Genomic DNA, 26,208 nt, shown 5'->3' with positions numbered 1-26,208 from the left:
TTCTTTGATTGGTGGTTTAGTTCCAAGGAGCTCTGGGGGTACTGGTTAGTTCATATTGATGTTCCTCCTATGGGGCTTCAGACCCCTTCAGCTCCTTGGGTACTGTCTTAGTCAAGGTTTCTATTCCTTCACAAAACATCATGACCAAGAAGTAAGTTGGGGAGGAAAGGGTTTATTTAGCTTACACTTCCATACTGCTGTTCATCACCAAAGAAAGTTAGGAGTGGAATTCAAGCAGGTTAGGAAACAGGAGCTGATGCAGAGGCCATGGAGGGATATTTCTTACTGGCTTGCTCAGCCTGCTCTCTTATAGAACCCAGGACTACCAGCCCAGGAATGGCACCACCCACAATGGGCCTTTCCCCCTTGATCACTAATTGAGAAAATGCCCCACAGCTGGATCTCATGGTGGCATTTCCCCAACTGAAGCTCCTTTCTCTGTGATAACTCCAGCTTGTGTCAAGTTGACACACAAAACCAGCCAGTACAGGTACTTTCTCTAGCTCCTTCATTAGGGACCTTGAGCTCTGTCCAATGGATGACTGTGAGCATCCATTTCTGTATCTGCCAGGCACTGGCAGAGCCTCTCAGGAGACAGCTATATCAGGCTTCTGTCAGCAAGCTCTTGTTGGCATCTGCCTAGTATCTGGGTTTGGTGGTTGTTTATGGGATGGATCCCCGGGTGGGGCAGTCTCTGGATGTTCATTCCTTCAGTCTCTGCACCAAACTTTGTCTCTGTAACTCCTTCCATGGGTATTTTGTTCCCTCTTGGAATTGTCCACACGTTGGTATTCCTTCTTGAGTTTCATGTGTTTTGCAAATTGTATCTTAAATATTCTAAGTTTCTGGGCTTATATCCACTTATCAGTGAGTGCATATCATGTGTGTTCTTTTGTGAATGGATTACCTCACTTAGGATGATACCCCCCAGATCCATCCATTTGCCTAAGAACTTCATGAATTCATTGTTTTTAATAGCTGAGTAGTACTCCATTGTGTAAATGTACCACATTTTCTATATCCATTCCTCTGCTGAGGGACATCTGGGTTCTTTCCAGTTCTGGCTATTATAAATAAGGCTGCTATGAACGTAGTGGAGCATGTGTTCTTATTACATGTTGGAGCATCTTCTGGGTATGGCATTTAGTCATGTTTCTTTACTCTGTTTTAATTTAGAATAATCTGCCATGTTTTTTCATTTTTATGATCCAGGACTTCTTTTGGAAGAATTCTTCTTGTATTAGGGAATGGCTCACATTCTGGCTTGATTTGACACTCAGCTGTTCATATCCACAGTGTTAGGCAGTGTTGTGCTGCTGTGTGTCTGCTCTTGGGCAAACAATAGTGTTTGTAGTTTGTTGTTTCCTGCCTTGTAAACACGTCCAGGATAGTGCATTCCCACTGACTGCTCTGACGTTGGGAAGAAGTGTGCACCATTGACTTCCCTGAAACCATGGGACTTCATATGTGGTCACTTCACAGTTTACAAAAGAATAGTGAGATGCACGTGTAAGAAGTCAGTCTTCCACAGCAAGCCGGAGGGGAGGGTTGCTTTGCAGTTTGGACTGGACCAAGCATGTGCTGTCTGGTTGTTGATGAGCCCACAGGCATGCCTGTGAGCAGAGAGCTGTTAGTCTCTCTGTCTAAAACCTTAAATGGTAATGGTTCAGTGAGGATGGCAGGGATCCTGTTAAAGTGACAGAAGACAAAAGGTTGGGGCATTTGGAAGATAGCAAGGAGATACCGGTCTCCTCTGTTCAGAGAACTGAGTTATAAGAACAGGAGTAGACACCAAGCTTTCTCCTTATTTCCCCTGAGTCTTTTGAGGTGACTCAGAGTCTTGTGAGCAGAGATACAAGGTTATCTGTTCATTTTTTTCCCAGCTAACTTTGACTCTCCCATTTTAGGGGGCTCTTGAATCTTTTAGGTTTTCTTCTTTTTCCATAGTAGATTTACCGAAAGCATAAAAATTAAACTTATACATTCCAATCTTTTGAGGGCTACATTCTGAAGGATCTGAGAACTTGTTCAGCTAACTTGGTGTTTTTGACTGCAGACTCAGAACAGTAGCTAGTTCTGCATGGAGGGGTTGCTTTTCATCCCTTTGTCTTTCAAACAGATGATTCAGCGGTTTTATGCTGTGTGTACTTTTACGTTTTTTTCTTATTTCATACATGGCAAGAAAGACAGTTCAGGAGTTAAGAGTATAAAAGAAAATAAAAGGAAACTTATGCATCAGGCATCAGACATCTGATCACAATAGTTAGGATGCTAAGCCCATATAGTAAGACCCTCTTCTAAAATAAAGAAGAAATAGAACATGAAGTATGGAACATATCAAAGTTTCCAATTTACGAACTGACTGAATCTCTTTGTGGCCTTTTGGCTAAGATCAAGAGTAAAAAATTGGCTGAGATGTATCTAGAGCATTATCGTTAGAGCTCCGCTCACCATAGCACTGATTGTTTTACATGCTCCTTATTGAGGTGGCAGATGGCGTGAATACCATGTCATAAAGAGATAGCCTCAGTGAACCTGCCATCAGAGGATTCAGTACCAGCCATCCCAGCATATTTATTTCTTACTGAGGTTCTGTTGTGCATTAGTCATAAAATCAAGGCCATGATCACTGCTGGGAATGAAATCTTTTCTCAAAATATGTCTCTTGGGTTTTAGAATATGGACTGTGGACCTTTTCTCACTTCTAAATTCTTTTTTTAAAAATTGGATTATATTATCTCTCATATAATAGTTGCTCAGAATATATGAGAAATGCATTTTCAAAGAAGATAAGATAGTTTCCATTCCTATTAACCACACAAATCGTTGAATGCCATTTGCTAGTAAACGTCTCTGGTCAGCATAGCAGCTTTGAACCCGTGGGTCCTCCTTTGCCTCCATGGGCCCAGCATCAAAGTCACTGAAATCAGTGTGCCCGGACAGGAGCCTGGAGCTGCAGGATGACAGAGGCTGAGGCTGTGCCCGGACAGGAGCCTGGAGCTGCAGGATGATAGATAGATCGCTGAGGCTGTGCCCGGACAGGAGCCTGGAGCTGCAGGATGACAGATAGATCGCTGAGGTTGACCTTTCTGTGACATAGTCAGTCTTCCCACATGCTGCTTGTTCATTGATTTCGTTGTTTCTCCTCTTCTTTTCGAGATGAACCTTCATGTGGCCCAAGCTGGCCTCAGTCTTATCATGTTACTAAAGCTGATCTTAAGACTTCTGATCCTCCTGCCTTACCTCTCAAGTCCTAGGATCCCAGGAAAGAGCCACCACCATGTGTGGCTCCACATGTTACCTGAATTGCCCACATTTAGCTTGTTGTTCTTGTAAGTATGAATGATCTTTTTGAAGTTTGATGAGGTGTACAGTAATATACATGAAGACTAAACAGGGTATGTGTGACAATTGTGATATTTACAGTTTAATAATGGTTCTCCTTATTGATGTCTTATGTCATTGACATAAGAAAGAAAATAGTTGCCTAGATTTAAATAATTTTATTCATCCTTTGTATTTTTTTATTGACTGAATTGGTACCCACTGTAAACAATATCACTTACATCCTTTCTACAATTAGATGATCATCAGAAGCAGGTAGTTACCATTGGCTGTTGGGTAGGGCCGTGGTGGTCTTTATTAGACCCGAGGAGAAGTTAGTGGAAGGAAGTATAAAATGACACTTTGTGCAAAGTGCATTGGCACTTATGTGCAGAGACGGAGGGACTAAAACATTAAATAAACTGTTCTGGCAAGAGAGGAGAGCCAGGATTGGACTAATAGATGAGTCATTAATTTAGTTAAAAACAGCGCAGGCCACAGACTAAAGTGTGAGTAAGAAGACAAATAGATATAGAGCTGAGATCAGACTAGGAATGATAAGGGATGGTCACTGCACCATCTGTAGAGAAGGGGCCTCACAATGAACATCCACTATGGTCATTGTGTAGCCGTCTGTAGAGAAGGGGCCTCACAATGAATGTCCAGTATGGTCATTGTGTAGCCGTCTGTAGAGAAGGGGCCTCACAATGAATGTCCAGTATGGTCACTGTGCAGCTGTCTGTAGAGTAGAGACCCCTCAATGTCCAATATGGTCACTGTGCAGCCGTCTGTAGAGTAGGGACCTCTCAATGTCCAATATGGTCACTGTGCAGCCGTCTGTAGAGTAGGGACCTCTCAATGTCCAATATGGTCACTGTGCAGCCGTCTGTAGAGTAGGGACCTCTCAATGTCCAATATGGTCACTGTGCAGCCGTCTGTAGAGTAGGGACTTCTCAGTGTCCAGTATGTTTAAAAGTACGAGACATTTTTCAGGTAACATCTGAGGAGGGTCCAGCTGATATAGGGACATAAACACTGTGTATTTGGGATTTGCGCAAACTCTTAGGCTATTAGTAAAATTCCTATCACCTATTTTAATGAACTTTAGTTCAAGAGGAATAGGTTAATTAATTAATATGTTCTATCTAGTTGGATAAATATCTGTATAAATACATGCGTAAAGTATACTGTGAATACAATTTTTAGTTTACAAATAATAATAAATATAGTAGTACATGAAAACGTCATTAATAGAATACTTTTGATAATAAAACAAATCAGAAATGGAGGGCTTTTTTTTTTAAGTAAGAGAAAATCAGGAAGAACTAATCATTGTTGTAATTTAATAAGCTGAGAAATGGTGTAAAACTTTTAAGTAGCAAATAGACTGAAGTTCAGCACTTCTGAGATCCACATTATTTTTATATATATCTAAATTTTTTTAAGAAAGATATTCAGTATGACACTTCCCCAGTTTGTGTAAGGGATATCTGAATTACATCATATTTTCGTGAATAAGGCAACTAGGTACAGAAACAAGCAACAGTACTAACTGAACCTTGCAGAATCACATTGTGAGGTGCAGCCATAGTTTAGAATTGGAGGTGGTGGTCTGAGAGCAATCATTTACTTAGTGTGTGATAGATAGGCCATGGGGGTCTAGCCAAGTACTGTTAACAAAAGAAAGCACAGCAAATGGACAACGTCGTTTGGATGTAGGCTCTGCTGTGTGTAGTTCTATGACCTGGGTCACTGCTGGGTTCATCTGAACCCTGTGAGGTTTGGCTAATGATGCTGTGCTGTGAGGACTGACTGTGTGGCTGAGCACAGGTCCCGCCAGTGTCTGGGCAGTGAGGAGTGTTGCCTTCCGCTTTCCTCTTGGACCCTCTGGGGACTTAGTTCTCATTCCCTTTCTCCATTCCCAAAGAGTCGGGGTCATCTCTGCCTGTGCTTGAATGTCGTTAATTTAGCAGAGCCTCAGTTTCTCTCAGATGACAACTTACTCTAAAGTTTAAGCTCAGTTCTCTCTTTACTTAAAGGATATTTCATTCTGAGCACTTAGAATTGTCTTGGGCTCTTTTGTACCATGTATATTGAGTTAGGGCCTTGGATGCCCGTGAGCTGAGTATGACCTTGAACTCCTGTTCTCTCAGGTCATCTCCTGAGTGCTGGGATTATAGGGGTATGCATTGTGTCTGGCCAGTTACACTCACTTTCAACACCCACAATTTATCATTATATTTAGATGTGTATAGTTTGTACAGTATTACATATATATATTGGAATAAAATACTATGACATGAGATAAAACAGATTTACAGAACCCAACTCTATAAACATTTCTATTCACTTTTTGAATAAATCTTTTAATGAAAGTCTTGATATTTTCCATCACCAGGTATTAAGATAGCTGAAGAGGTTCTTATTTCTGTCTTGTCCTTAACAATTCTTTATTGCATTGTCTGTTCAGTGCTGGTAGTGTGGACTAGATATTAGGGCTATAAAGTTAAGTTAGACAGACAGACAGACAGAAAGACAGGATTCTGCCAGTTCTGTATAAGAGGTAACAATATAGTTGCTCCAAGGTTGGGTGTTGCTATAAGGAGGAGTGCCTGGGGAGGCCGACACACCTGAGTAGTTCTTGAAGCAGTGGGAGGAAGCAGAGTGAACTGATATCTACACTGAAATCTCTATCCTGAAATAAAATGTCACAGTCAGATGGAATGTGTTCATCTGTGACATTGTACATTTATATATACTTACATATATATAAATATAAAACTGTCCCAAACAAAGGGAACACTCAGTCACCAGTTGTGTTATCATAAACGATAGTTCAGTATACTGTCCTTCCCCTTTACCTGTGAGACATATCTGCTTATTTCACTTGTGTTTATATTGCAGGTAGGCAGATTGTTGCACAGCTGTCATGGGTCAAGAAGTCAGCCTGCTTATCTTGTTGTCGTTTCTTTAGGAATTTTGGTGAACATTATCACACTTTGTGTAAGGCTGTGGATCACCTAGCAACTGTTGACTGTATTTTCTCCCTGGCCAAGGTCGCTAAACAAGGAAATTACTGCAGGTAATACCTTTTTCATTTCTCTCGTTTACCATGCCTTCAGATAAAATGGGAGTATCCAATTAATTTCACTATTGCTATTATAAAATGTTGTAGTTGTTCAGGTGTGTTATGCTCTTGGTAAAGCTGCATATCACATGTATGGCTTAATTTGAAAAATAAACTCCTTCCTTCCTTGTTTTATGACTGACAAATGCAGATACCTGCCTTAACTCTGGAACTGACTGCTCCAATTGAAGTTTTGGGTTTATGTAAAGTTTTTAAATGAAGCTTGAAGACTCCTTTTGCTGTTAGCTTTGTCTTGGAAACTTAATAACATGTTTCACTTCAAAACTACAGTTAAAACTTAAAAACTACAGTTATAAGAGCTTGTACATGAACGAGGGACTGGGAAGATGGGGGTTCTGTTGTGGGGAGGGGTTCCGTGAGCTTTTGTGAGCCTCTTGTTGAGAGCTAGATTCATACCACTCTTCTTTAATGGCCTCTGAGCATCCCAACATTCCTTATTCTCCTCTTCATAAAGGATACTAGAGTTCCATAGATCTAAGAAACAATTCTGACTTTTCAATAAGTTCTCTTTCAAAAGCCTTTCTAGTTGAAGCTACACATTTCAGGAAAGTTAGGAGACTGTTTAGCTTCTGTAGGAACTAAGAGGAAAGCCCGTGAAGGTGCTGCCTGACCGAGCCTGAGGCCCGAGCTCCGAGTGGACAACCTGACTGTCTGTCTTCTTTCATATTGGTTTCTTCTTTGTAGTGTGTTGATTTCTAAAGAATAATACTCGTGTCCTGTAATCTCCAGTGTGTAGAGGTGTTAAAGCAAGGTTGTTATTGTGCAGTATTTCTTCTTTGTGAGAGAGCGTTGGAAGACTTGGTACACATGCTATGTTCTCTAATGTAATGTATTGTTTCATTGCCCACTTGTGATGAATATATCTATATTGCTGGTCATAACAGTCGTGTTTAAAATAGATTCTTGGCATTGCAGTTACTTCCTAGTTCTTTATCATACCAAAGGAATTTCAAGCATACGTAGTGATGCCTAATCAGTTTTACACACACACACACACAGAGACAGCTGAATCTTCTTTGTAGTAAACAAGGAAAATGTGAAATGTATGTCCTATTTATCATGGATTATTGTGAAAAGTTAGAATCTGCAGTCCATTGATTTGAGTAGGAGTTCTTTTACTCTAGATTTGTGAAGGGAGATTTCCCTGACAGACTGTTTCTGAATTAAGCAGAGGCATGTAGTGTCGTTTAAATAAGCTGTCCCTATTTGAAGCTTTGCGCCCTCCTCTCTTTATCCCTCCTTACGGCACCTTCAGTTATTTGCTGTTGCTGGAAGTGCCTGCATGAAAACCACTGTCTAAATGGTTATGAGGTTGGATTCATTGCAGCAAATTAAAAATTTCACCAGTGTGTAAGATAGACAAATTGTTTTTTCCCTGGTACTTCTTAGCCTTTTGCATAAGTAGGCATGGCTAACTTAAGTCTCCGTCAGTTCAGGGACCTGAAGCTCTTGTAGATCTGTTAGTGTTGCTTGTCATTTCTGCTCGTTTGTTTGCTCGTTTGTTTGCTTGTTTGTTTTATCAGATTTGTTGACTGTGTGGTGATCTCAGCCACCGCCTGTAGAAGTGATTTATGCTGTACCCTTCTGGAGTGAGTGCGTCTAATAAGCATTGGGGACATTGTCAGTCTTGTGTCACCTGTTCCAGATCAGAAGCGAGGTGTCAGGAGGTGCCTGCAGCTCCTCCTGACTCCTCTTATACCTGGGGCAGTACTTCACAGCTCTTTCTCCAGGCCACCGCTGTCGCAGGTCAGCTTCCCCGTGCCTTCAGATACCTCTCCTGGTGCTACTCCCCTGGGCCTCCATTCTGTCAGGTCCTGCCTGCTGCTGCCGTGGTGGTTTCCAGGTCCCTTCAGACAGCTATCTGCGTACTTCAACCATCTTTTCTGTTTGTCCTTAGTCCAAAGAGTGTTCTAGATTATCAAGTAAGTCATTGTTAAGCATTTCAAAGAACATTTCAAACGCTAAATATTTTTCCAAATTATATATTGTGTATTTTATATTAGGAAAAAGCCAGTGTGGCTTGGGGAAGCTACGGAAATAGTCTTATATACTTTCTACAGTGCATTACATCATCCTCTTTTCAGAAAAGAAAATTAACATGGCTGTAAATAGCTGTGAAACAGGAAGCTTGCATTTAAAGTACATTTTAAATTGTATGAGAGGCAAACAAACACATTTTTTCCTAAATTTTCAGCTTTTTGCGATGTCAGTGCATGTGAGCCGTGAGCCATCGTCGTTCCAACAGATTACTTGCCTTCACAATTGCAAGCTTTTCTTGCTGATGCTGTCAAGATGATCTTATTACTGTCTTGGAACCTTTAGGTTACCCAAGCCTCACCTTTATTTCAGGCCTCTCTGTCTAATTTGTATTATGTTTCCTTGTTTCCCTAACATCGTTTATGTTGTGTTCCTCTGTGACAGTTAAAAAAGAAAGCTGCAATTAAAAATATATGAATTATAGTAGCTGCATCTGTTCATATTCAGATGTCTCATTCTTTCCAGGAAACATGTAGATGTCCTCCATCCTCCCCTCGCTGGCATATGACACATCGGCATGCCCAGCCTGTCTTCGTGCTGTGGCTGTGCTGTCCTGGAGTAGCATCCCAGGGCTGTGCATGTCCCTGTGCGCCTTCCCTGAGAGGCTCTGTCACTATGTAATGTTGATAGAATAGGTCATTGCTGATTAGAGCCACACTGTGACTCTGCACACCAGTGCCACAGAGGTGACACCCTGACTTCACTTGGTAGAGCACCTAGAATTTGATTTTAAAATTTATATCTCTTACATGTTCTTTCTTCTTTTTCTCTTATAATAAACCCATAAGCTGCCCTCAAAATAACAGTCTTTAGTAATATATATATATATTACTATATACATACACATATATACATACATACATACATACACACGCACACATATATACATATACACATACATATATATGTATATATGTGTGTGTATATATATATATATATACACACACACACACACACACACACACACACTTAACCCCCTAAACTAGTTTTTTTCTTGTCATTTCATGTGTGCCTTTATTCTAATGTTTTTTCTGTTGCTGTGATAAGACACTCTGATTAAAAGCAGCTTGGGGAGGAAAGGGTTATTTGGCTTACACTTTCAGGTTACAGTGCATCTCTGAGGGAAGTCAGAGCAGGAACTGAAGCAGAACCCGTGAGGGAACACTGCTTACCAGTGTTCTCTGGCTCATGTTCAGCTAAGCTTTCTTACACAGCTCAGAATCCCTGCCTAGGGATGGTGCTGCCCACATGGACTGGGCCCTCCCACCTCAGTCATCAATGAAAACAATCTCACAGATATGACCACAGGCTAGTCTGATGGAGGCAATTCTTCAGTTGAAATTCCTCTTCCCAGGTGACTCTAGATGTTGTCAATAAAGTAACCAAGGTGCCCTCCCTTCATGGGTGACCCCAGCTTAAGACACTGGGGTCACTGTTTGAAAAATAGTCATTTTAGAATAATGGTAGCACACAGTAAAAATGAGATGGCTCCATTCACCACTGCATTGTCAAAGACTAGAAATCGTGAGTATATCAATCCAGTTGAGGGTCTGAGAAAAACCAGTGAGTTTCATATTGTGCTGGTAGGAAGACATGTTAATAGTGACTTCTTTCTTCTATAAAGAGTGTACATACCCGGTGACTTGCAAATTCTATTTCAGGAATTGAATTTAACTTAGTGAAAACCCTTGAACACACACTTACACACACAGAAAGAGAGACAGACAGACAGACAGACAGGGAAGACTGAGTGTTTAGCACTGTTATGACGTAGTCCAAGTGTCTACCATCATAGAGCAGTTTACTTATACATGGGTAGCTGCCTCAAAAGAATACTGAGAATATGATGAGATGTGAGCTGGTGTCCTCAGGATGCCATACTGTAAACATTCATAAGTGCTAATTCCAAGTTTTTAAATGTCTTCCAGAGGACAAAGAAAAATTTTACTTCTTTTTTTTGTTGTTGTTGTTGTTGGTTAAAAAAATACATTTTGCCTTATTTTAACCCAGAGGCCCACTGGCAGTCTTACAAGTCTGAGAAAGACTTGGCATTATTGGTGATCTGAGGAATCTGCAGGACTTAGTGTTTTATCCCCTGGGGACTGGTTCAGCTTCCTTCACCAGTTTACTCCAGTGCAGGGTACATGACCCAGCAAGGGACTCCATTACTCTATTTTCCTGTTTTTAATACTCTTTCCCAAACTGCTAGAACATCATTCCAGAAGGCCTGAAAGAACACAGATAGTACTGCTATAATCTGCTTCCGACTTCCCTGGGACTGTTGAGAGCCTACCCTGTCTACCCACAGAGGCCAGGGGGCCGTAGTCCCCTTCTGCCCACAGCTTCAGATAGTGTGAAGAGGGAGACAGAGTCCGCCCTTGGTTCTGTGAGAAGGCTCTGGTATAAACAGTTGGGCCTGATGAGGGCTCAGGCCACAGTGTGGATGTGTAGAGTTGCTAATGCTGTGTTACTGCTACTGATGTGTCAAGAATTGATTGTAAATAATTGGATAAAATGAAACGTGCTCTTCTTGTCTGACTTTCACACTGGGGACCGCTCATTATTTAATATTTGCTGATGAGAGCCTGGATTATCCCGTTTTGCTAAGAGATAGAGTTTTCTGTGTGTCTGTATTTGTTCAACAAAATTTATTTACTTTAGTTTGCAGGCAGGAAATTGAAAGGAAACAGATGACATTTAGTGAAAGGTTTCATTTGATTGATAATTCTAATTGCTATTTATGAATCTAAAAATGGAAGTGATTTGTATTATGAAGGTAGCTATTCTCCTTAAGAAAAAGATGAGTTTTGAGCAGTTTCAGGAATTATCCAGCTATTCCATTTTTGTTGATGCATGTATAAGAAGAACCATAACTATAGGCTACAACCTCCTAGAAATAAATTAAAAATTGTAATTTAATATTCATAGGTGAATACGTTGCATTCAGCACACTAGCCATTCTGGGTATGTATCCTCTGAAGACCAAGAAAGAAATGAGTAAAGTTTGGTGTGCCATGCCTATTAAACGATAGATCAGGGATAGAAAACTCGCCTAACACGAATGAGGCCATGGTCTCATTGTATAATAATAATACTTACAAACATTGAGTGTTTAATAATATTATTGCACAAATAATCGTATTTGTTCTGAGGTTGATTTTTTTTAAATTTATTTTATTAGTCTCACTTTTATAAAGTTATCATTAAAATAGATTTTAAAAAATTAAAAACGAGTATCCATTGGGTAGTAGATGGTGAAATCTATTTTTATGTGTAGTGATTCTTTAAATAAGGTATTGAGTGAAAGTGTTTGTGGGTGGTGTAGTGAAATATTTCAAATGGAGTGCAACCAGTGCCATCCGTGTATGAACATGACTGTGCGGATGCAGGCTAAGAAAGGAGACATCAAACTGACTTAACTGTCACCTTCTAAGAAAGTGTTCTGACCTACATAGCTTTGAGAAGTAGAATAAAGCTTGGTGCTCCTAACAGAGGACCTGGGTTCAATTCTCAGCGCCCACATGGCTGCTCACAGTCACCCACAACTCCCAGGCGCTCCCTCACATGGCACATATTCATACACATAAATAAATGTAAAAAATAAATAAATTCAACTGATAGATATAAAGACTTAAAACCAAAGAATAACATGGCAGCAATTTTTGTTTTGTATCAAAAGTAGAAGGTACTACAGAAGTGCCATTGGATTTTCTCAGTCTCTTAGCCCAAACCCAATGCCATTTATGTTAAGATGATAATTTAATCTGGAAATGGCTTTACATGACTATGAAGTGATGTGCCAATGGTCTGAACTGTGTTTAGTGATGCATGTCTGCTGGTTCCTTGCTGGTAGGTCCAGATGAGAGGAGAGAGGTCCTGATCCCGCCAGGGGTCTCTCCAGGGCTGAGTGGGATGGCGAGTGTTGAAGGTCCAAAAGAAACACACTGAGCCAGGAGTCTTGTCGAAGCAGGAATTCAATTTTATGGAATCAGATACTTGCTTATATAAGTTTGGACCATGGGGAGGGGGGTTTTGGTGGGGTAAGATAACGTAGGAGACAGGGAAGTATGATGGAGGGTATAGAGTGGTTGACAGGGCCAATGGCAAAGCTCTACATTTGCAATGGGGTGGGGGGTAGGGGACAGACGCAGGGCCAAACAGACCTTTCTTAGTCATGGAAGTGACTGAGACAGGTCTCAAAACTCGAGCCAGGCTCAGGTTTGTCCTTCAGGCCCAAATCAGGGCCAAAAAGGGTCCCAACACATGTGCTGACTTGATCTTAGATGATGACAGACAAATGAAAACTGAAATCGCATGAAGATAGACTTCACAAGGCTTGCTGAGTCTTGTCCTTCAATGTGCTGCTGGTCCCAGTTCCTGATTTCTGACTAGTTGATGAGGAGTTGAACTCTTAGTCTTAGTCCTTACCTCATGTGCTCTTGAGGTCTAAGACTTTGTTGTCTCTCTTCCCTATTGAGTACTGAAGGTTTTCATGCTGTGTCAGTATAGCCAGGGTGGCTTCAAACTCACAGACGTCTCCGGGCCTCAGCCTCCCGTGCTGAGATTTAAGGTGTATCACCATGCCAAGCTAGTCAGTGGTTCTTTTTAAAAGCTCCTTTTGTGTCTTCGAGTTGATGAAACTTATTTTTTCAGGCCAACTCTACAAGAAGAAAAGAAGATCATCATAAAAAATGGAAGGCACCCTATGATTGATGTGTTGCTGGGTGAACAAGATCAGTTTGTGCCCAACAGTACGAGTTTATCAGTAAGTACCTCATGACACCCAAAACCAGTGTGTGGTAAGGATTATAACTTTGTATCAAATATTTTCATATCTGATTTTATCCTCAACTTTAAGTGGACCAATCCCAGGCATAGTTTTTTTGTTTTGGTTTGGTTTTTTGTTTTTTTTTGAGACAGGGTTTCTCTGTATAGCCCTGGCTGTCCTGGAACTCACTTTGTAGGCTGGCCTCAAACTCAGAAATCTGCCTGCCTCTGCCTCCCGAGTGCTGGGATTAAAGGTGTGTGCACCATGCCTGGTCCCAGGCATAATTTTATTTTCACCAATTGTGCAATTGGTATAATTCCCAATGGAAAATATCCGTAGATACAAAGATTTAGCAACTAAAGACAATTATGTTACTTCTTGTATATAACCCAATAAAAATACTTTATATTCAGAAATATGTTAATGATGTTGGAATTATACAACGCCTTTTCAAATTTTCATTAGCATACGGCATTAGCATGTTCTATGTTGCACTATTTTCAAATGCTCTGAAAACACATAAGTGATTAGCTGTTCTAGGCTAGAGATCTCTTAGAGGACACTGATGATGCTACATTAGTACCCCAGAGTAAAGCAAGATCTCAGAGCTGTTGGTATTGTCAGTGATGGCAAGATTTAGGAAGCGGGGAACAGGGCTTTGGGAAGGAGAGCATGAAACAAGATAATGGGTAAGAAAAGTTAGAGTTGTCCACAGGATTACTGAGACCATCTAAACTGTCAGCTGGGTTTCTTTAGAGGATGACATCAAGGATGCTAACTGAGGTTTGTGGATGCCTGCAGTAAGGGCAACTGTGGGAGGGCCCTAAAGAAACAAAAATGTGTGGATCCTGAATGGAAAAGCGCAGCAAGATACAGCCTGTGCATGACAGGAGTGTCACAGAGTGGTTGGATACAGAGTATTAGAGAGCAGTCTATGCATGACAGGAGTGTCACAGAGTGGTTGGATACAGAGTATTAGAGAGCAGTCTATGCATGACAGGAGTGTCACACAGAGTGGTTGGATACAGAGTATTAGGTTTTTAAGTCAGTGGGAGAACTGAGCTGTAAGAGAGAAGTTTGCAGGGTGTTGGGACAGTAGCAGCATTCCAAGTTGGGCCCCAGAGCAAAGACCTCTGACGTCGTCGTTTGAGCAGTCATACGTGTGTGAAGTAAGATGAAAAGCTTTGAGTTCTGTCTACTGTCATGTTCCCTATCATGCCATACAGGGTTTGATAGTAGCTTCCAATCTGTGTGTTGGGCCTGTTCAAACTGTTTCATTGAAGTGCCACAGATGGAGTGGTTATAGACAACAGAAGTTATCTTTCATGACTCTGAAGACAGAATTGAAGACAGGGTGGGTGTCTGTACCTTGTGGGAGCTGGCTTTGTACTTTTAGTGTGGCACCTTTTATTGTGTCCTCACTTGGTGGGAGAAGGGGAGGTCCCTCTCAGTCCCTGTATATTAATCACATCTTAAAGACCCTTGACACTGTCATCGTAGGATTTATAATTCCCTGAGAACAGGGGAGAGGCATAGACATTCGGACCATAGCAACCAGATGTGTATGCTATCAGTTGTCATATAAGTTAATAAATACTAATCTTAATTGTCTTTAAGGCAAAGCCTATATGAGAATAAGACCTGTGTTTTTAGTTTTCATAGCAATAGTATATAGCTTCTCTAGAGAGAGTAATATAGTTCTAATATCTAATAGCTTGGCTCGTATTTAATGGATAAATACCCGTGAAACATGTTGTGTTTCTGCTCATGCCTGTCCACAGATCCAAGGATCTTACCCTTGCCACTGCTACTTTATTTCTTTTTTCCTTATGTTTTCATTTTCTTCTTAAAAAATAATCTATTATATTTTTTAATAAGTCAAATTTGAAGAATTAAAGCAGCCTTCTAATCAAGGAGCATTTTAAAGAATCATTAACTCATGTATTTAGATCTTTACAAGGTAAGTGTAGTAGTTTTTCCTGGTTAGACAGCTTAGAATGTCCCAGAATATTCGTTTCTTTTACATATGCTTTTCCTAACTTGAGTAGGAGTTGATATAGCCTGTTGCTATGGTGAAGCGCATTCTGTTTCTCAGGGTATAAATTTATATACAGGGATGTTGTAGAGAAAGAACTTACTATGTAAGATTCTATCTAAAATGTACTCTGCCTATTAACTTATAAACTATACCCTGGCAGAAAAGTCCTCAAAGTTAGGTAGCATTGTTACTTCTGATAATTACATCATTTTGAGAATTCACCTTTCTTACATCTAAATGATGCTAGCTTTCCTGGGCTCTGTGTTAATGAAATCATTATGTTCTCATGAGCAAAGAAAGTCTTTCTGACTTTCCCTCTCTCAGTTTTAGGAATCTTTTCTGTCTCCGCTTTGTCCTCCATCTGCCTCCTCCAGTGCAGTCCTCCGTTCACTTCCCCTTGTAGCCTCTGCTAACCTGCCTCGACTCCCTCCTGCTTGCCCTCATCTGTGCATTCCAGCTGTTTGGGACTCACAGAACTGCCTTTGGGCTTGGCAGATGGTATTCCCTCCACAGAGAATGTCCTCCTTCCCCATCTCACCCATCCTGCCTCCCGCCTCGCATCATCACAAGCTCTGCTGTTTCTCCCTCTTAGATGCCTCCTGGCTTGAAGCCTTCCCTCACCAGTGCTCTGATGATAGATCCTACACCCCACACCCACTGCCCTGTGTCGCCCCTGCTTTGTACTGATGCTTGTTCTTGTTGGTGTGCTTCCCAAAGGGTTCCAGCTTGACAAGGACAGGCAGTGTACACGTCTACACTGTGTAGGTGCCATACCAGTGCCCACAGCACACCACTAATACACAGCAGGCTCCTACTCACAGTGTTACTGAGACGCCTTCAGCAGGCTCCAAATCTCACTTGAAATTTTTCTTCTTTTTCTTCTAGAAAATGTTAGTTTTTCGGAATTGGGGATTTTTCAGTTTACAGAATATTACACTGAAGAAATAGAAGAAAAATGAGATACTACAGCGTAACTCCTCTTCATACCCATGATAGACTAATTCTCAGAATGGGAAAGCCATGTCAAGGCTGTCTGAGTTGAGCCTTAGATAATTTCTTGAAACATGGGCATAGTCTAGGGCAAATGGTGCTTTTCACCCATGCTTACTGCCTGGAAAACATAGGAAATGATGCCAGTTTAACTCCACACTGGAATAAAACAAGAGAGGGAGTTGGCTCTGGCCAGGCAGATGTTGGCCCCAGGGCTGTGACTGTCCCTTAAGGGTTAAGGAGTTGGTACCTGTACTGGCTAGTTTTGTGTCAACTTGACATAGGCTGGAGTTGTCACAGAGAAAGGAGCTTCAGTTGGGGAAATGCCTCTGTGAGATCCAACTGCAAGGCATTTTCTCAATTAGTGATCAAGTGAGGAGGTCCCCTTGTGTGTGGTGCCATTTCTGGACTGGTAGTCTTGGGTTCTATAAGAGAGCAGGCTGAGCTAGCCAGTAAAGAACATCCCTCCATGGCCTCTGTATCAGCTCCTGCTTTCTGACCTGCTTGAGTTCCAGTCCTGACTTCTTTCAGTGATGAAAAGCAATGTGGAAATGTAAGCTGAATAAACCCTTTCCTCCCCAATTTGCTTCTTGGTCATGATGTTTTGTGCAGGAATAGAAACCCTGACTAAGACAGTACCTTATATCCTCATGACCTTGTAAAAAAATAAGGACACACTGCTTGGGGCAGTCATATTATGGACTGTCCTGTGACTATTTGTTTATTGACCCAAATGGCTATCTGGTGGGTGGGCTTTTGAAAGCAGTGCGAGTTCTTGTATTTTGGTTTTGAGATAAGTGATATAAATTCAACTGTGTTGCTTTAGGAAGTACTGTTGCATGGGAGAGAAAATGAGTCTAGTGTGCAAAGAGAATCTCCAGGAAGCCCCTGAACTGTGGATCTCTTTAGGTTGTGGGAAATCTACTGCCTAAGTGCCCTAGAGGCAAGTACTAGGGTCCAGGTCAAGAAGTAACCTGAGGTTCTTTAGTCCTCAGTACTGTCTATGGTGTGTAGTAGACACATATTTCTTTGTATATAAGAATGTTTGAAGCTGGTAAGAATGAGGACCAACTGCCCAGTTTCCTCTTCCCTCCCAGTACAAGTTGTTTTAGATGCCCAGTAATACTTGCTTTGGCTACAAATTAAATGTAACATTAGTTGAATCAACTGTAGTCATTGACTTTATCCCTAATTACCAAGTACAATGATAATGCCTTACCTAAAACATCTGAGTTTTAAGCTTGACTTCATTTCCTGGCTAGATTATACAAATAGGATCACTGTCGTGTGTGTGTGTGTGTGTGTGTGTGTGTGTGTGTGTGTGTGTGTGTTTTATATAGTGTGATAATTAGATAAATGAACTGAAGGATGAAAGTGAAGGAGGAAGATTAGAGATGCATTTTTAATTATATGTGTGCACATGTGTCTGTGTGTGAGTATGTGCACATGGGTGTAAGTGCTTGTGGAGGCCAGAGAGCTCACCAGCTCCACTGGAGCTGGAATGGTTGGGATGCCTGACATGGGTGCTGGGAACTCTGAAGAGCTGAAGGGACATCTAACCTGGGCCATCTCTTAGCTCCAGGGAAGTATGAATGGTACTTACTTTGTATTATAGGGCTTGTATCTTGTATCTCCTCTCTTGTTTCTGAAACACTGAGAAGGCAGTTGTTCGATACTAACTTGATTTATTAACCTCCATATATATGCATGTGTTTCTGTGTGAGTGCAGCTCTGTGTATGGGTGCTCTTAGGGGACAAAAGAGGACACCAGATCCTCTGGAGCAGAGTTGTAGGTAGCTGTGCACCACCTGATGTGGGTGCCAGGAAGTGAGCTCAGGTCCTCTGAAAGAACTGCAAACCTCTTAGCCACACAGCCATTCTCTCTCACTGATGCTGATTTCCTTTTCTTACAATCACCTGCGCTGGTGTCTGCCCTGAGGTTTCTTTTTCTTCCTGTCTCTAACCCATGGCCATCAATTGAACTCTTGTTCATTCTTCAAGACCCAAAATGTTATTTCCTACTTCACAGAGCCTTCATTACTACTTTACCCAGAAACAAGTTGTCCATGGTAGTATGTCTTTCCATCCTAAAGTTCCTTCCACATATCACATTTTCTTATGTAGGCATAGAGGGTCTGAGTGGTGATAGCAAATAAAAATTCAAATTCAGTTCTACCATTATTTTACTGTCTCCTGAGATGGGCCACCCATCACCTGGCCTTGGTTTTCTTATCTGTAAGTGAAGAGCGGGAAACCAGCCTTGCTTCTACTGTTCTACCGAATGGGAGATGGGTAGGATGCAAGGATCAGGCAGGGTTAAACCACTGCCCTGGCATCTCAGGGGTGAGCCTCACTGTCCCTCCTCACTGCTCCCTCTCTGCTCCTTATTCATCTGTCCTTAAATGTGCAGAGACTGACTGGGCTTGTGCAGAGGAAGGCTTTGTCTGTAGCTTGCCATTGATTGACATTTTCAGGGAATAAAGCACTTTAAAACTGACATTTTTCCTGCTGGCCCTCAGCTACTATAAAAATAGTTCTACCACATTCTATAAAGATGGATTTTAGTATCTGTGCCTGTCAAGGACAGAACCATGGTTTACAGAGAATTCGCTCTTTGCTAGGGCTTAGAAATGAACATGTGACAATTTTGAATTCTTTTCTACTGTTGATTTTGGAGCTACTGTGACTTCCTGTCTTCTGTTGTACCCAGTGGCAGAGTCAAGGACCCCAGGCTGAAACCTCTCCCCTGATTTTACAGTGTCTCTACCTCCTTGCCATTGAGCAGAAGTCCCTTGCAAGATATCTATCAGCAGTTTGCTGCTAGTAGCTCTGTACTGCTGGGCAAGCTTCTTGGCTTCCCAAGGCTTTGTACTTCTTCACCTGTAACATGGGAACATAGGGACCATGTACGTACCTGTCATGTTTGTATCAGGAGATGGAGGCAGGAGAACTGCAAAACTGAGGCCAGGACAGGCTATATAATAAGACACCCCCACCCCCACCCCCATGAAACAAACTGTCCTAAGAACTAAATGAGAAGATGCATATGAACTTGTGTGTGTGTGTGTGTATACATTCATATTAGATACATATGCACTTAGTGTGTATGTGGGTGGTCTGGAAGGCAGAGCATTGACATTGAGTGGCTTCCTCAATCATTCTTTACCTTATTTTGTTAGACAGGCTCTCTCAATGAATCTGGAGCTTGCTGATTGAACTTGGCTGGCTAGCCAGCAAGACCCAGGGATTCTCCTGTCTCTGGTATCTGTTCCACTTTGCCTGGCTTTATGTGTGAGTGGTAGGGATCCAAGCTCAGGTTCCCCAGCTTACAAGCACTTACTAACTAAGCTGTCTCCCAGCCCTTTGTGACTCTCTTCTGCTGTTGATTATTCGTCTTTCCCAGAGAATATAGCACTTAATGTTGTGAGTACTTGGGTATTTCAGGTTCTAGTCTACAGTATGAGTCTTGAATTCTGAACTCAGCATTGCCATTCATGCTGAAGCCAGACTCCTGAGAGAGGTGCCTCTCCTGCAAAGGAGTCTCAGTCTCCCCATCTCTGTGCAAGTGTGGGTGAAACTCAGCCTTGGTTTCTAGTGGCCCCTACCATCCACCATGATGGGTAGCACTCTGTCCACCAATAGCTAAGCCTCCTAGGATGGTACTTACATCTTGTGTTTGCCTCTGTTCATTCTTTCATCTATTCCTTCATCTCTCTGCAGTTTCTTGAGACTTTCTCAGGGCCTGACCTCATGTTGGGTGTCCAGTCTTGTACACTCCCATTCGCTTCAGTCAGCTTCCGTGGGTACAGAGTTCTCATCAAGTGTGGCTTCTTTCTATCCTGTTAAGTTCTTTGCTCATGCTAACAGTGGCTACTGACTATTCTCTTAGGGATGCTCACTCAGCCTTCTGCTCTTCTGGACAGATTTAAGGTATATAATGAATGTATCTGGAAGCCTATGATGTGTGTTATCTCAGATAACAATCCTAACCAGAAGGTAGATGAGCACGTTAGATGGGTGTGTGCAGTTCTTAGTACTTATCTTCCTTACTCTGACATCTTGGGATGGGGAAAGGACTTATATCTTCCCTATTTTTATAAGTAGTACAGACATTGCTTTTAAAATGTAAATGTGATAAATATTTGTAATATCTACCTTTGTACCACAAATGTGTTACCCTTGGTACCACATTTGACTATGAAACATCTACCATGGGAACTTTCTAGCAGTGAGATGGTAATAACAAGTGGTCAAGGAAAAGTCATTTCAGAGAGGAAATGAAAATGTGACCCTGGTTAAGGGACGTCTGTCCTGCCCAGACCTGTGGAAAGGCTTTGAGGCAGGAGTAATCTTATAGCCAACCTCCTGGCTGGTCACTGAAGAGCAAAAATAAGTCTTCTGGCACCAGAGGAACCTTGTAGACAGGTGGACTAAGTAAGAAAGCAGGCAAAGAGACCAAGAACGCCTGCTGCATCTGTGCTGTGTCTAGGGCAGGTTCTGAAAAGAGGCAGTCATCTGTGCAAGGAGCAGTGGGCCAAAGCAGGTGCCATGGTTAGCTCGGGCTTCTGAGAAGATGCACTGCGCCATCGGAATCTTTGTGTCCCCTCCAGAGTCACTCTTAGAAATCCTGAGCACCGAGTTGACGGTGGTAAGGACTGTTTCCAGTCACTGGAGTTGGTTAGATTGTAAGAGAGGATCCTCCTGCATAGGATTAGTACCCTTAAGAAAGGGCCCGAGAGGGTTCATGTGCCCCTTTAGCCTTGTGAGCACCCAGCCAGAAGTTGGCTATGTGCACAGACACAGATCCTGGGCTTCTCTGCATCCAGAATGGGGAAATAAATGTTTGTTATGTATAAGCTAAGAGAGTGCAGGGTGGCATTGAGAAAGGAAGATAAAAGGAGGGGGAGGGGAAGGAAAAGAAAGGCAGGTCAGCCTTGACTGTGACACTTGGACACATTTTCAGTGCTCTGAGAGTCTGTGGAAGTGACAGCTTTTTGTGAAAAACAAGTTCTGTCTTAGTTATTAAGACTGTCACTTTGTCTGTCATACAGAGAGTGGACTGTGGTAAAGGAACACCGGAAAGGCTTGCCGAGAGCCTTGACAGCTGCCTACAGAGCAGCAACAGAGGTGGACACAGGAAGTAGTTATGTGTCAGTGCCTGGTGACTCATCACTGCTGTGTCTCCTGCTGGTGTTTATACTGCCTCTTATTGGAGGTCCTTTAGGGTTGATTAGAAAAATGCCATTTGGGTCTGGAGAGATGACTCAGCTATTAAGAACACTTCCTGCTCTTTCGGAAGACCTAGATTCGTTTCCCAGAACCCACCTGATGGCTCACAGCCATCCAATTGAAGGGAATCTAATACTCTGTTCTGACCTCCACAGGCACAAGGCATATATATATATATATATATATATATATATATATATATATATATATATACATACATGTGTGGTAAGCATATATGCACGTAAGCAAAACACTCATATACATAAAATAAATAAATCTTTAAAAATATCTCTATTTTAAAAAAAAGAATATGCCATTGGTCACTTGAAAGCAGTTGAGTTTAGTGAGCTGAAAAGCTAATTTTTTGTCTGAGCTCGCTCCTCAAATATAGGGGTGTTCTGGAACATTCTATTCCATAGTAACTGCCTCTCTACCCACACAGCTGATGCCAATGGCTTGCCCAGCCTCGCTCTTCTGGGTGTGTGCAGGTGAATCTTTGGGTAGAGTATAGAACCTCTGCTCTGGTATAGTTGTCTATGTCCTATAACTGAATTTAGGTTGAGAGCATTTAGTTTACCTGTCTTTAATTTATGGATAAAAAACTGAGGCCTACAAAACATATCAGCCTGTGCAAACTCTCTTGCAGAAACCACTTTTGCTGGCACAGCAGCCCATGTTTGATTCATAGTTATTCTTTTAAAGAATAGCTTGAGGTGTTGTTACCTTCTTCTTGGCCTGTAATTGTAAGTGATTTACAGGACTTTATTTATTTATTTATTTATACCATTCCTGTTCATCCCAATGATAGAAAACCTTTTGGTTTTTTTGATACCTTATGTAAATAATAGAGGGCTGAATCAAAGATATCAAGGGAAAGTACTCCCACAGAATGATGATTTCCCCTACTGTATGCCAGGTTCCTGTAGATAAGGCTTTGCATCCTATTAGACAGTGGTATCCTCATTTATGTAGTTCCCATTTTATGGATGAGTTTCTTTTTGGAGGACCTAACATGGTAGAATGGAAATGTTCTACACATTTTGGCCTCTTATTTACCTTTTAATTTTTTTTTTGTCCTATTTATTTATTTATTTATTTAGGTTTTTTCGAGTCAGGGTTTCTCTGTGTAACCCTGTCATGCCACCACCGCAGGCTTTATTTATCTTTCTAAAACATAGCTGTGACTGTCTCATACTTCATAGCTTGTATTTTAAATTTAATGACACAGGTAAATCCTACATTTTCAAAAAAAGCATTGGACAATTTTTAGCCATGCTATTGTATCATATTAAACAGTATGAATGGACCCTAGTTGTCCCTAAAAAAAAAAAAAATTGTTTCTAACACGCTGTTATAAGTGTTTATGCCGCAGTGCTTCAGCCTCCTGAAAAGCTACAAAGGGGGCCCCTGGGAAATGATTCGGATTCCCCTTCCCTTTTCCTCCCCAAGTGGACAGTCCTCAAAGAGGAAATAGTTTCTTTTAAAACCACTTACTGTATTAATAAATCTAACCCTGCAGGTAAGGCAGATAGCAGCATAATTCTGTGGGTTGATAGTGTGTGGCCTCTCCTCAGATCCGTTGTAAATATCATCTCACCTCTTGGTTTCCTTCTCTCTCTTACCTGCAGTTGATCAAACCCAGGACTTTGCACTTGTGGATCAAACGTTGTTCTACTAATCCAGGCCTGGATGTCAGGCTCCTTACCTGAATGATGGCAGAGACTCTGTATCTAGAATGGCATCCTGTATTAGATGAGGGCTTTGGGATTTTAGTTAAGTAATTAAAAATAAGCTGATGGTTAGACAATGGAAGGCAGCTTTCAGTAATTTTTAAAACACAAATGGGGAGAAAGCCTGCCTCCCAGGTACTCTGTGCATCCCATCTCTCCGGTGGTGCAGCCAGGCTCAGCTGGTGCATATGCCAGACCACTGTTTCTGTGCCCAGTGCTGTGGAGGCTGTGTCTGTTAGAAGCAGTAACAGCCACTGTGGCTTTGGGAGGTTCATGGCACCAATACACACTGGTTACTACCTGGATGACCTGCTCTAATTCCACCTAGGGAGCCCTGTGGGAGTCTTGTGCTACCTACCAGTGGCAAGAAGTAAGCACAGGGGCACACAGGCCAGCCCTCCAGGAGGGCCACAGGTGGTTCCACATGTTGGAGTTTGGGATAGGGCCGACTCTTACAGTCATCAGTCAGCCAGAACTCATGCTGTGGCTCTAGACTGGGGTCTAGCAAATATCCTGGCGTACTGGACTTTGTGATATCCTAGAAGTAGGTTACCAGATTTAGCAAGTGAAAGTATAGCAGATAAATTTGAATTTCAGATAAACAATTCTTTTTAGAATAAACATGTTTGTGTTTGATTTGCTTTTTATGCCAAAATGTTGTTTGCTATTTATCAGAAATACAGGTTTTATTACTGTCCTCTATTTGACCTGGCAACCCTAGTATATCCAAGGAGAATTTGTGAAGGTCCAGGATGGTAAAAGAGACCTTGTTCAGGCCTGGTCAATAGCAATTTAACAATTGTTTTAAAATTTAACAGCTAGTTTGACTTATACATGCATAAATCATCCCTTATTCACTTAGTGACCTAGTAGGTTTCTACTACTGTGAAGAAACACCATGACCAAGGCAACTCTTACAAATGATAACATTTAATTGGGGCTGGCTGGTTCTGAGGTTCACTCCATTATCATCATGGTAGGAAGCATGGCAGCATCCAGGCAGGCATGGCCCTGGAGATGAGAGTTCTCATCTCGTTCCAAAGGCAAATGGGAGAAGACTGTCATCCTCAGGCAGCTAGGAGGAAGCTTCCTACGCCCATTCCCACAGAGGCACTTCCTCCAACAAGGCCACACCCACTCCAACAACACCACACCTCCTTATAGTGCCATTCCCTGTACCAAGTGTATTCAAACCACCACACTTAGGATCATGCCTTAGTGAGAATGATTTGAGGAGTTAAAAATTATCAAGTATGTTAAAGAATTGCTCCCCTGTAAACTGCTAGTTCACAGATGCATTGAATCCGATTCTGAGGGAGCTCATTGATGTGATCTTGGTGTTAGTATGTATATGAGCACACAGCCTATTTTTTGTTAGTCTTCTACATGGGTACTTGGGAGCACTGTGCCAGAGATGTTAGATAGCTAACCTTGAATGTTCGTTTCCTGGAACCTGGGGTTGGAAGGCCCTTAGGAATCCACCTACTGTCTCCATGGAGTGAAGTTTTCATTTTGAGCTTTCTTTTCTGTCCAACGCTGTTCATCACACTCATATCAGACATTAAAGCAAAGCACTAAATCTGTCTGCCCGCCAGCTGTATCCATTGCCTCTTTAGCTGCATCTCAAGATGGAAGGCTACAGCCTCAAATCAGAACAGCACAATGCAGTCTCTCACTGGTTGTTAGGATCAGGAAATGAGCATGATGGTCAGGAAAGCCAGTTACAAGCTAGTTGGAAATAAGCTTCCACGCACTTCAGCCCTCCTTGCTATTTTTGACTTTGCAAGTATCAAAATGTTCCCTGGTGCACACAATTAAATACTGGAAATAGATGTTAGAATTTAGAAGAACAGATACTTCACACAGCAAGTGCATTCTACATCTTTTTGGCTTCTTGAAACACATAGGACACATCCGTTTCTGTGGTCACCCTGCTGTGTGTGCAGCAGCACCAAGCCTCTAAACTACAGTTTAGAACCCGCTCATAACTTCCCCCACTCCATTATCCCCTGCTGCTTCAGCTTCTGCTTCCATACCCTCCTGAATGATATCAAGAGTATTACATTTTATATATGAATTAGATCATGTTCCTAGCTTATTTAACTTAGTATAGTGCTCCTTAGTTTTATTTATTTGGCCACAAATAACAGAATTTACCAACTATTTTATGACTGAATAATATTCCATTGTATGTAGGTATTGCATTTCCTTTGCCTTTTTGTGTGTTGATAGGCCCTCTGACATTGATGCACTGTTGCCATTTCTTGGATGTTATGAATCTTGCTACAATAAACATAGGAATACAGGTGTCTCTGCAACATACAGATTTCATTTTGCTTGGCTATTTATCAGCTAGTCTTTCAGAAAAATGTTAGGAATAGCTTGTAGATCTCCTTCATAATGCTTCTGATTACACCTTCCCGCTAATATGCTTTTAGATCTGTGCTTTCCTTGCTACAAATAGGCTATTTATATCCTTTGCCTGTCCCCCATTACTTCTGCGCTGTTGAGAGGTAGGAGTTATATAAGACGACTGCTTTTTCATGTTTTGTTTGGTGATTTAACAACTTCCCTCTGACAATTTATATCTTTGTCTTCTCCCTTGCCATAGCTGTCTCTGAGCTGCTGTATCATACTTTATCTGTTGATAAACATTTGTGCAGTTTCCAGTTTAAGGCAGTTGTGAGCAGTCTCTTCCTTTGGTTTTGGTACACACCACACAATTAGGTCTGACCTGGGCAGATGTGTTTTATGCTTCCACTAAGGAACACACTCTCCACCTTCCTCCTACATTTTCTTCTAAAAGTAGCGGGCTTGCTTTTCACGATTCATTTTTTCATCCACCCAGACTCCGTTTCCTGAGATTTGGGACCACGCTTATTTCCATACAGCTAACCATTTCCCTGCCATCATTTAAGGACAACGTTGTCTTTGTGGCTCACCT

General features: G+C 41.7%; 1 protein-coding gene across 7 annotated transcripts in view; it reads left to right on the top strand.

Annotated features, from left to right (window-relative positions):
- Positions 1 to 26,208, top strand: part of Msh3 (mutS homolog 3) — a 143,127-nt gene that overhangs the window by 91,904 nt on the left and 25,015 nt on the right. For 6 of the 7 annotated variants that reach the window (NM_001311120.1, NM_010829.2, XM_006517543.2 and 3 more), the window contains 2 exons: positions 6,299 to 6,406; positions 13,163 to 13,274. In NM_001311120.1, the coding sequence (NP_001298049.1) occupies positions 6,299 to 6,406; positions 13,163 to 13,274 (220 nt within the window). Of the gene's footprint in view, positions 1 to 6,228; positions 6,407 to 13,162; positions 13,275 to 26,208 lie in introns of those variants that run through there. The other variant, XM_006517547.3, reaches the window with a different exon arrangement.

Source organism: Mus musculus, chromosome 13 (genome assembly GCF_000001635.26).
Source record: "Mus musculus strain C57BL/6J chromosome 13, GRCm38.p6 C57BL/6J".
Lineage (NCBI taxonomy): Eukaryota > Metazoa > Chordata > Mammalia > Rodentia > Muridae > Mus > Mus musculus.
The sequence above is the reverse complement of the archived record's forward strand: the minus strand, read 5'-3'. Positions and strand labels throughout refer to the sequence as shown.